A 10658-nucleotide genomic window follows, 5' to 3' on the forward strand; every position below is an offset into this window, starting at 1 on the left:
AGGTATTTGAGTATCTAAATTTTTTTTTTTGTTCTTTTTGCTCCTGTGGGCTACTTGTTGTTCTTGCTGTTTTCCCCGCCCCGTACTTGGCGTCGCCTGCGCTCATACAATAACACTCTGCGACCGCCGCTCACGCGCCTTTGAAAGCCCCGCCATTTGTCCCACACGGTCCCGCCGCAGGGCGGCGTTGCGGGAGAAGCGAGCCGGGATTTTTATTTTTATTTTGCTGCGTGCGTGTGTGTGTTGTCTGCGTCTCCGCCACGGCGTGTTTTCTCCTCCTCCCACCTTTTTTTTTGTTCTTCTGCGGTTGTGCCTGCGCGTGCCAAGTGCGTGAGGCGCGAGGAGCGGAAGGGACGAGGGGAGAAGGGGCGTGGGCCGCGCCCAGCAGCCAAAAGTAGGCGAAGGGACAGCAGCGTAGGCGTGGGGCGTGGGGGCCGCGTTTCTCCCCACCGCCTTTTTTTTTTTTTGTTTCTGCCGCGGGCGGCGCCAAGCGAGGCGCGAAGGGCGCCTGGTGGTTGTAGGCATCGGACGAAGTGGAACGTTTAGGCTCCTTCAGTTTTTTTTTCTTTTTTTTTTCGTGTAGTCGTTGAGGTTTTCGTTTGCGTGCGTGCGTGTGTGTGTTTTTTTTTGTTATTCTTCGGGTCTTGCCTTTCCCCGCAATGCTGCGCCTGACACGGGGACTCTGCGGCCCGTACGTCTCCGTCGTCGGCTGCATCTTCCTCCTGGACACGCTGTACGGGTCGAAGTACAGCCCCCACGTCGGGGTCTGCAGCCTGCCCTACGCCTACGTGAAGACGCTCCTGTTCTGCGTCTCGGGGCAGGAGAAGCGGGAGCCGAGCCGGGAGTACGTGCATGGCCTCATTGAGCACCTTCTCCCCCTCAACGGGGAGGAGGACGCGCGGATACGGTTAGAGCTCATGCAGTTTGTGGACACGGTGCCGCTGCGCACGGCAGCGGCCCACGCCGGGACAACCGCGGGCGCGCGGGGCGGTGGTGGGGCGTCCCAACTGTCGGAAAATATGACGGCGTTTCTTTCAGGGCCGGTTATTCCGGCGGCGTTGGCCCGCGTGCTGCTTTACGACGCCGTGTGCGCCTGCGCCGATGACGGCGAGTACAGTGAGTCGGAGCGCCTCCGCGTCTCGCACGTGGCGGCAAAGCTGAGCATCCCGCAACGCGTTAGGGACGCCATTGAGAAGGTGGTTGTGCAGGAGCGACTGCTAGCTATGCGAAAGCGACGATTGCTGCTAGTCAGTGATACCCCGCCGCCACGCTGAGCCATCGAAGAAGATTTATAGCTGTTAGTTATATATTTATACCAATGTTTATGTACTTCTGCGTGTGTGTATGTGTATGCGTAGGTGTTTACATCTTGCGGTGCGTTTGCGTGGGCAGAGCTGCAGTTACGGTTTATATGCATATATGTATGTATGTATTTATATGCATATATACGTACACACACGTACCAGAACGAAATTTCTGCCTCTTTCCCTCCTTGGCTTATTGTTGTTGTTGTTCTTGTATTCGTAGTGTTTTCATTGTGCGTGTGCTTTGGCTTTCGGGTGACGCGTCCACGGCGTGCCTGCAAACACTGCCACACACGCCGCTGCTTGGGGGGTGGATGGGTGGGTGGGCGAGGGATGCCACCCGGGCGTCACGAGCCGTGAGACATGTGGCGCACGCCGGTGTTGAAACGTTTCTACCTTTCTTTCTTTCTTTCTTTCTTCTCTCTCTTTCTTTCTCTCTCTCTCTTTCTTCCTCAGTCTCTGTGCGTGACGGGTTGCGCGGACGGCAGCTTCCCCCCACTTTTCCCGCAGCAGCAGGAAGAGGGTTCGGTGAGCACACAACAGACACACGTCTGCCGCGGCAGCGCCCAGCTCGGCGGCAGCACACGTGCACACAGACAGTGCAGAGCGGCCGCTTCCACTCTGGCAGTAGCGGCGTTTATAGGCAAAACGGGGGGGAAAAAAAAACTTGGGAGGTGACAAAAGGGTACATTCAAAAAGGAAAACTGAAACCAACCAACCAAAAAAAACATAAGGAAGGACACAATGGTTTCTATTGGACCCGCTGTGGTGGTGCCAATCCTTGGCATCTGCGGTCTGTTGCTGCTGCTGATTGTGGCGGTGCTGATTTACTACTGCTGCCAGCTCCGCCGCCGCAGTGTGCCCGGGAAGTACCACATGTACCCCGGATTCACGCGCCGCCACGCCTTTGAGTTGTCGTGCTCGCCTGCCCCTGGCGTGCACCAGTCCCCGCTAGAGGTAAAGTTGCAGTGCCTGCAGCAGCAGCCGTGCGATATTCTCTTGGATGTGCAGTACATGCCGGGCCCTGCGACCGCGACAAGCGGCGGCCCTGGCGCTGGCCACACTGCGCGGCTCCTCGGCACGGATGAGTGCTACGGTGAACACTTCATGCTGTACACCGAGCCGCTGGAATTCATAGACCCTGGCAGCTACGCGATCTACGCCTACGCTGTCTACCCCACACTGCGGGTTGTGGGCTCCGTGCACCAGTTCTGCTTCGAGGTTGTGGAGGAGGGGCGGGCCGCCCCACGCGTGGAGGCGCAGGAGCCGCAGCAGGTGAGCGTCACCATCCAGCGCGACGGACGCGCGAGCCCGTCGTTTGCCGCGCCGGGTTGCCCCACACGGCCACTGCCGCCCCGCATTATCCCCGAGAAGGGGGAGGTGACGACCTTCACGCCCATCACCATCGCCCTCAACGAGGGCAGCACTACGCCGGATCAGGTCCGCTACAGCGTCGATGGCGCGCACCCCTCGCTGCTCTACACGGGCCCCTTCACCCTCTCGCTTCCGCCCTTCAACGCGGAGGACGCGGGCGGGGGGACGCCGGTGGTGGTGCGCGCGCTCACCGTCGCGGCCCACGACGGCTCGCTAACGAGCGACATCACGGAGGCCTGCCTCACCGTGTATAGGGCGGGCCACTCCTTTCTGGATCCAAACATACCGGCTCCCGTGGCACGAATCCGCGCCGTGGAGGCGGAGCTCTACTTTGACGAGTCCAGACGCCCGCCAAACACCCAAATCATTTATCAGCTTGTGTACATTGGGGAGGCCAGGCAGAAGGCTAAGTTTTCGCGTAGGAAGGGGGTTGTGTATGCGGGGGTGCCGATACCGTTAAGGGAGGACGTGGCCTTTGTGTACGCCTGGACGGTTAAGGGGGACAACCACGGAAACGACCTCCTCGACCCCAGCACGGATCAGCGCGGTCACCAGAGAGCACGCAGCTCGGCCGCCGTCTACGACTGCACCCGAGCCACGTCGTGGAATCGCGGGCCACGCGAGGAGGACGCAGGCGGCGGCCTTCCCCCGCCGTTTATCTGCGTCCGGTGCAAGGAGATGGTGGTCTTCTTTGAGGACCCCCCGGCGGGTGGCATTGTCTGCTACACGCTGGACGGCACCGAGCCCGCGCAGCCGGACACCGCCACCACGGCGATACACATGGCAGGGATTGGCCTGAACGGCGCGGTGCAGCTCCCCAGGAGCCACCAAAAGGCTGTGGCGTTGGGCACGCACATATACAGGGAGAATCAACCCATTCACGTGACGCTGCTGCGGACGGAGCAGGTCGTCTTGACGGCGCGGACGTTCATCCCTGTGGTGGACCCTGCCGCCAATTCCGCTGTGACAGGGTACCGCTTTGGCGAGCGCTTTAGTCGCGGCTTTTCTACAAAGTAAAAAAAAACTTATCCCATCCCCCCCCTTCTCTCTTTCTTCTTCGCTGTGGGCTTGTGTGACGGGTTTCTTCTTCGTGACGGAGTCCCTCGGGGGCCGTGGAGGAAGAATCCAGCGGACCAAATGGTAGTCGAAGAGGGGACGCTGCGCCTCCGAAGCCTCACTTGTGCTTCCGCGGTAAATGCTTCCTCCTCCTCCTCCCTCTTCGTCACATTTGTACCTCATTGTACTTATATATAGATGTATAGATAAATTTATATACACGCATTGGAGCGCTATAGATGATTGTTTCCCGCCGGGGGGCGAACCCACGCAAAGTAAACTGGTATTTGTTTTTTCTTGTATTTGTTACGCACTGCCGCGGCTCCCGTTGCTACGCTGTGTGTGTGTGTGGGTGGGTGGGTGGGGGGTGGGGACTTTCACTCCAAGAGGCGTCGCCACCGCAGCCATCTCCGCTGCAGCGCAAGGCAGCGTCATCGGCGCAGGTGTGCACGTAAGGCGTCCGTGCGTCAAAGTCACGGCAGAGACCGTCCCAGGGTCAGTAAATATGAGCACTCCGCGTGAGCGCCGCTTCTCAGATAGACACGCACGCAAGGGAGGGGGCTGAGCAGGGGGGGGGGAGGGGGGCGCTAGCAAATGTTGTCGTGTGTGCAATGCCGTTAGCCTCTCGCTAACCAACACACCGAGTGGGACCTCTTCCTCTTTCTCTCTCTTCCTCTCGCTTTTTACTGCGCCCTTCCCCGCTGCTGGACTGCGCATCGGCCTCCACGCACACACACACACTCACACAGTAAAAAGAAAGAAGTAAAAAAGGAAAAAGGAGAGAAACGTAAATAAGCTCAAGGAGGGAGGCACGCGCACCGTTGGACAACGTCTTTTAAGCCGGTAAAGGGAAGCAGATAGGTGGGATAACCCCACAAGAGACAGCCACACGGCATACACACACAGAGAGAGAGACGCATTCACAAGGATCATGCTCAAGCGAGTCGCTTCGAGAGCACCGCTTCCAGTTTCGCTGGCGGCCCTGCCCTGGTCCTCGCGCGGCGCTGAGCGTGTCAGTGGGCGGGGCAGGAAGAACGCCACTGCGGAGATGGATAGCGCCCGCGTGCTTTCCGTGGAGTTTGCGTCGCCCGAGCAGGCGGCGGAGGGGCTGCCGTTTGGCTTCAAGAACGAGGCGGGCCGTGTCGCACTGGACTCAGAGCGGCGGTGCCTTTTTGCGGGACTTGGGACGAAGCCCACCGTGCGTGACTACCGCCTGGCGGTGACGAGCGCGGTGCGAGAGGCGCAAAAGCTGCAGGCCTCTGCGCTGGTGCTCAAGTCGTTGCCAAGCAGCGTGCATTCCATGGGGGACCTCTTCCAGGAGCCCGGCGTCCTGCCGGCGGGCGACGTTGTGGAGAAGACGACCGCCTTCGCCGTGACGGCGGCCTACAAATACGATCGCCTGCGCACCAGGCAGGGCGCCGAGGAGGGCGGCAAAGCACCCATGGGTCTTTTCATTGACTCGGACGCCACCGACGCCATCACCCGCGGCAACGTCATCGGCGGCTGCGTCAACGAGGCACGCAGCCTGGGCAACCTGCGTGAGGACGAGGGTATTCCACAGCTGTACGCCGAGTGGATCGCGAAGGAGCTTGCCCCACTTGGCGTGAAGGTGCGTCACATGCTGAAGGGAGAAAAGCTGCGCAACGCTGGGCTAAACCTCCTGTACAATGTAGGGAAGGGCTCACGGCATGAGCCGTACCTGGTCGTCTTTGAATACACCGGGAACCGGTATAGCGAAGAGGCAACTGCCCTTGTTGGAAAAGGGGTGACATTTGACTGCGGTGGCCTGAATGTCAAGCCGTATGGCTCGATGGAGACCATGCATTTGGACATGATGGGCGCCGCGACGGTGATCTCCACCATCAAGGCCATCGCGTTGCTCCGGTTGCCGGTGAACGTGGTGGGCGCCGTCGGCCTCGTGGAGAACGCCATTGGCCCGGACAGCTATTTCCCCTCCTCCATCCTCACAAGCCGCAAGGGACTGACGGTCGAGGTGCTTAACACCGACGCGGAGGGCCGCCTCGTCCTCGCCGATACCCTCACCTTCGTTCAGCGGGACGCCAAGCTGACGAAGAGGCCGGGCACCGTGATCGACCTCGCCACCCTTACCGGGGCCGTTCTCATTGGCCTGGGAAGCCGACGTGCGGGGATGTTTAGCAACGACCTCCAGCTGTCCCAGCACCTCATGGCGGGCGGACGCAGCAGCGGGGACGAGCTGTGGCCGATGCCGGTCGCCGAGGAGCACAAAAAGGCGGTGAAGGGCGGTCTCGCGGACCTCAAGAACGTGTCCACCGGCAGGGAGGCGGGCTCCTGCACGGCCGCCGCCTTCCTGAGCAACTTCATCGAGGACGGCGTGAAGTGGGCCCACCTGGACATTGCGGGGGCAGCGATGGGCGGGGACAAGCCGAAGGGGTTTCAGCCCGCCGGGGCGCCAGGGTTTGGCGTGCAGATGCTGCTGGACTACTTCCGCCTGCCGCCGCCCGACGCCGCCGCGGGCCTCGCCAACACCGGTGGAGCGGGCGCCACTTCCAACGAGGAGGACACCGCCGATACCGCGCCGGCGATGGCTGATGAGACGCCCGCGGAGCCGCAGGAGCTCACGGAGAAGCCGCAGAGGAGGAGGAGGAGGAGGAGCACTCAGCCACCGCCGCCGCCGCCGACACGGAAGAGAACGCAGGCAAAGCAGCAGAAGCGGCACGCAGGGGGGCGAAGCAGTAACATGCAAAGGGACAGAGGCTCACCACGCAGGAAGAAGAAGAAAAAGACAACGAATCAAAAAAAGAAAAGAAAAGAAAAGAAGCACACACATACACACAGTGGAGGATGAGAAAAGAAGAAGTGGTCGTGGGGAGTGGAGGCGAGTAACGCTTTGCGGTGGGTGGCGCAGGGAGGAAGCGGAGAGGCCTGGGGCCGGTGGCAAAGCTGATGGACATAAAGCGCGATAAAGAGAGCGGTAGACGAACGGCGTTAATAGGAGGAGGAGGAAGTACCCAAAAGGGGAAACTAAAAGAAGAAGAAATTCAAGTTGAACACAGGCGTTTGGGCACTCCACTGCACACAAATGTGTATGTGTGTATATGTGGGCCTTCCACATTTCTCTTTCCCTCTCTCCCAATGAATGCTTACAGACATATACATTCATTGCCCACAAGCGCTGATACAGAAAAGATTTCCTTTTGCCCCCCTTCCCTCCTTTTTTTTTTCATAGTTTTAATATACATGCAAGGTAAACGCAATAACTACATACGCAGTATATGTATTAATGTGTGTGTGTGTGTTTTGTTTTTGTTTTTTACTTGTCTCCGCTTCTATTGTTTAGACCCTCTTTAAACCTGAAAGGCCCTCTTTTTTTTTTTGTCACCTTATTGTCGAACCTTTTTTTCCCCCTCCTCCTCATGTGCGGTTCCGTGTGATGGAGCAGCTTTGGCTCGTCCACTCTGCCTGTTTCTCGTCACAGTTCATAAGTCACATTCCGTGCCTCCCTGGCTACGCCCTACACACGTGCACACGGAGATACACAGCCACACCTGTAGTGTTTGTAGTGCATGTAGTCAGTGCGCCGGGCAGAAGACACACACGCCCACAGGCAGCATTTACCCCGCTGGCACTTTTTTTTTTTTTCTTTTCTTCGGGACAGGACGGATTTGAGATCTTGAACCCGCCCCCTGCCCACTCTCTCAACCTGTGGATGCATGCATTGCAAACATGTATGTATGGTGTTAAAGCAGGGCTAAGTTTTAACAAGTAATGCGCGCCTCTTCCTCTGAGTAAGTATGTGTGTGTGTGTGGATTTGTGGGGTGCGAGAGGGCGGGAGTGGGTGGGAGGTAACAAACAAAGGAAGAAGAAGAAAAAAGATGTCAACCAAAAATACGAAAGTAAAGCGGGAGGTGGACGCGCACAGATGACGAAGACAAAAAATGTTCTCTTCTTCGTCCGAATTTCGCTGGGACCTTGACTGCGCCGCATTGCCTGCCCCTTTTTGCTGCTGCCAATGCCGCGTCTCTTCTCTTTCATCCACTTTTTTCCCCCTTTTTTTGTTCTACCCCCTTCGCTGCCCGCAGTTGGGCATCGCGTGGGCGGTCAGGTGCAATGGCGTATGAGTCCCCGGCGCGGCTGAAGTGGGCCACGGTGGTCTTCTGGAACCTGCTCGACCCCGCCTTCCGCGCGCACTTCAAGTACTACCGCAGGAAGGTCGCGGTGGACCGCTACCTCGAGCGCAAGGGCGCCCTCTTCAACGTTGCCGTCGGCCTCACCTTCGGCCTCACCCTCTACTTCACCGTCGTCTCGAGTTTTCTCCTCCCCGCCGCGGTGGCGTCGGAGCACTCGATGGAGGACAACGCGAAGGAGGTCCTGCGCGCCATGAAGTGCGACACCACAAAGGAGCTCCCGGCGTTTCTCCTGATGCGGGCAAAGCGTGAGATTATTGGCAAGCTGCACGTTGCCGCGGACAGGGCAGAGGTGAAGCGGCAGCGCGAGGAGGTGGCGGGGCTGCTTAGGGCCCTGCAGCAGCAGCAGTAGCAGGAGGAGGGCTCTGCGCCAAAGTGAAGACACGCAGCTACCCCACCCCCTCTTCTCTCTTCCTCTGTCTTCTTGCTACGGTGCTCGTGTGCGTGTGCGGGGGTGTCTTTCCGTCTCCTGCGCCCTTGAGCGGCTCTCACGTCTGTGTTTCTCTTTGCATTTCTTTTCTACTTCGATTAGCGTGCGTTGATGCATGTGTGGGCGAGACGAAATCATTGGTGTACTGCGAACCGGGAGTTGCCGCTGCTGGCGCGTGGGTCTCTGCAACCCTCCCGCGCAGGCGACGGATACGCACGGAGCGCGGCCCCGCGCACTCGCGGCGCCGAGCAGCGCGAAATTTTTTCCTTCACGACAGAACTGACGCTGACGCGGGGCCGTAGCGCGTGGCCTCCGCTCAGACTGGGCCGCCCGTCTGAGGCCACTAAGCGTGTATATATATATATATATACGTCTGCCCATTACAATCTCTTGGGACGAGTTTCGTCCTTTTTTTTTTATTTGCCCATGCCTTTCTTCGCTTCCTCCGGACGTGCATGCTGCCTGGAGCAGGCGCCGTGCATCTCTCTCTCTCTCTCTGATCCTCTTTGCCTCATGTCCCCTTTTACCCGCCGCCGCCGCACCTTACTCCCCGTACCGGTGGGCAGAGCGTGCGGCACACTTCTAGCTAGGAGGGGTGGGGACGTGGGGTTTCAGGCAGTCTACCTTTTCCCTCCTACTGCTGCTCAGCCATGCTGACATCGTCACGATGCCCGTGGACCGCCGGTGCACCGGCTGCTGGGTTTCTGCTGGACGCTGCGGCAAGCGACGTTCTCATCACATCTAGGCGGCTTCAGGTCCTGTCGTACGTGCTGGCGGAGCTCAGCAGCGCGGCGATGCTTCTGGACGACTACGTGAGGAGCATCCTGAACATCCCGCACAGACTCCTCACAGCGTGGCAGAGCATCGCCGTCTCAGCGAGGGCCCGGCAGGCGACACAAGCGCGTGGCGGTGGGGCGCTACGAAAGCCCCCCCTCCGCGGTGGTCAAGAGGAGAGGTTGGCGCAACACACACCGCTGGGGACGCGCGGCCCGAGCAATCCCAGCATCAATGCTGCGCCGCCGCCGCCGCCGCAGGAACATGCGAGGTCCAGTCCGCGTGTGTGTGCGAAGCTGCTTGCACAGCTTCATGCGTGCCGACTGATGGAGGACGATGCGGCGCGCCAGGTGGAGCTGATCCGGCGCACGGTGGTGATGGCGCTGTTTCAGCAGTACCTCCAGGTCGCCGTGGAGAGGAGCATGGATGACCTCGTACTGCGGGACTGGCTCGGCCCCGGCTCGGGCTCTACACCAAACCCAACGCGCCTCGGCGGACAACATTCGACGTCGCAGGAAAGGGGAGAAAGCCCATTTTCAGACCTCTCCGACGACGACGAGAACGACACGGTTGGAGGCAGCGAGGAATTGAAGCGCGCGACGCCGTGCAATAAGCGCTCACGCGGCGACAAAATCTCCTCCTCGCGTCCGACACCACGCTTGAGTTTGACCACCGCCTCCGACGATGACGATTGGGGTGCGGTGGGGGCGCATGTAAAGATTTCCGTGAGTCTGCAGTCTTTTATGCGGGCAGCTGTTGCCCTCAACCCCACCACCTGTGCCCTGCAGCTCATCTCCCGCTGCGTCATATACGCCCGGCACGTCTGTAATGTAGACGACGAGAACGCAACGTCCGCTGACAGGACAGAGGGTGAGAGTGGGTTATTTTGCGTGGTTGTGGCAAGCCGGGCGGTGGGGACCTGCGAACACACTGGGCCCTGCTTTGGCAATCGTAAATTTTTTTTTGTGAGATGCCGGGAGCCGGGGCTGCGGCGCAGCAGAGACGCCTCGGCCGCCACACCGTGGAAAGGGGGCGCCGCGTTGGCCCCGGCCGCACGAGGGCCGCACTTGTGGCATCCTACCAGCCTTCGCAGAACCTCTGCCGTGCCGGGCGCTTGCCGGGTGTGGAGGCAAATGACCCGGTCGACGCCGTGGAGGGCGGCGGGACAGACATCGGAGTGGCGGCGGAGAGCGCTGACCTCTGGCCGCGGCCTGGGGATGCCATTTCCCTGTGTGCCGTGGCGGCGCGCGGCCCAGCACGCCGCGGGGCTCCGCACACGGGTTGAGGGGACGCAGTTGAGCCTTCCACGTGTGGCTACCGCGGTGGCCGGCGGTAGTGCCGTCAGGCAAGACGGGAGGCGGCCCAGCGGCGGCGGCAGCGTCAGCGCTTCACCGCCCCGGCCGCGCTCGATGACAGGGGGCGAGGGCGTGCGTCGCGTCAGTTGTCCCGACGATAAGCATCACCCCCACCCCCACCCCCACCAAAGGCGTCAACCTCACGATGTTGCCGACGACGACGACGACGACGACGACGACGACGACGACGACGACGAC

General features: G+C 60.1%; 5 protein-coding genes across 5 annotated transcripts, besides 13 other annotated features; all 5 read left to right on the plus strand.

Moving 5' to 3' along the window:
• Window positions 1–332: 332 nt before the first annotated feature.
• Window positions 333–378: a sequence feature (G-rich).
• A 178-nt stretch (window positions 379–556) lies between these two features.
• Window positions 557–576: a microsatellite.
• Window positions 577–605: a microsatellite.
• A 54-nt stretch (window positions 606–659) lies between these two features.
• On the plus strand, window positions 660–1274 carry Tco025E_04905 (uncharacterized protein; the record flags this gene model as incomplete). Its single annotated transcript, XM_029371810.1, has 1 exon — window positions 660–1274. The coding sequence occupies one exon, from the start codon at window positions 660–662 to the stop codon at window positions 1272–1274; it is 615 nt and encodes a 204-aa protein (XP_029228115.1).
• Window positions 1275–1333: 59 nt separating this feature from the next.
• Window positions 1334–1386: a microsatellite.
• Window positions 1387–1408: 22 nt separating this feature from the next.
• Window positions 1409–1448: a microsatellite.
• Window positions 1449–1497: 49 nt separating this feature from the next.
• Window positions 1498–1519: a microsatellite.
• Window positions 1520–1608: 89 nt separating this feature from the next.
• Window positions 1609–1631: a microsatellite.
• A 69-nt stretch (window positions 1632–1700) lies between these two features.
• Window positions 1701–1754: a microsatellite.
• Window positions 1755–2048: 294 nt separating this feature from the next.
• Tco025E_04906 (uncharacterized protein) lies at window positions 2049–3695 on the plus strand (the record flags this gene model as incomplete). The annotated part of the gene is made up of 1 exon (XM_029371811.1): window positions 2049–3695. One exon carries the CDS (start codon window positions 2049–2051, stop codon window positions 3693–3695), a length of 1647 nt encoding a protein of 548 aa, XP_029228116.1.
• A 376-nt stretch (window positions 3696–4071) lies between these two features.
• Window positions 4072–4106: a microsatellite.
• A 279-nt stretch (window positions 4107–4385) lies between these two features.
• Window positions 4386–4419: a microsatellite.
• A 39-nt stretch (window positions 4420–4458) lies between these two features.
• Window positions 4459–4482: a microsatellite.
• A 183-nt stretch (window positions 4483–4665) lies between these two features.
• Tco025E_04907 (putative cytosolic leucyl aminopeptidase, putative,metallo-peptidase, Clan MF, Family M17) lies at window positions 4666–6561 on the plus strand (the record flags this gene model as incomplete). Its single annotated transcript, XM_029371812.1, has 1 exon — window positions 4666–6561. The coding sequence occupies one exon, from the start codon at window positions 4666–4668 to the stop codon at window positions 6559–6561; it is 1896 nt and encodes a 631-aa protein (XP_029228117.1).
• Window positions 6562–7824: 1263 nt separating this feature from the next.
• Tco025E_04908 (uncharacterized protein) lies at window positions 7825–8253 on the plus strand (the record flags this gene model as incomplete). The annotated part of the gene is made up of 1 exon (XM_029371813.1): window positions 7825–8253. The coding sequence occupies one exon, from the start codon at window positions 7825–7827 to the stop codon at window positions 8251–8253; it is 429 nt and encodes a 142-aa protein (XP_029228118.1).
• Window positions 8254–8683: 430 nt separating this feature from the next.
• Window positions 8684–8701: a microsatellite.
• Window positions 8702–8812: 111 nt separating this feature from the next.
• Window positions 8813–8829: a microsatellite.
• A 152-nt stretch (window positions 8830–8981) lies between these two features.
• Tco025E_04909 (uncharacterized protein) lies at window positions 8982–10658 on the plus strand (the record flags this gene model as incomplete). The annotated part of the gene is made up of 1 exon (XM_029371814.1): window positions 8982–10658. A coding segment is annotated over one exon (1677 nt), but the record flags the coding sequence as incomplete, so codon positions are not given.

Source organism: Trypanosoma conorhini (genome assembly GCF_003719485.1).
Source record: "Trypanosoma conorhini strain 025E chromosome Unknown Tco_14.4_contig_00267, whole genome shotgun sequence".
NCBI lineage: Eukaryota > Euglenozoa > Kinetoplastea > Trypanosomatida > Trypanosomatidae > Trypanosoma > Trypanosoma conorhini.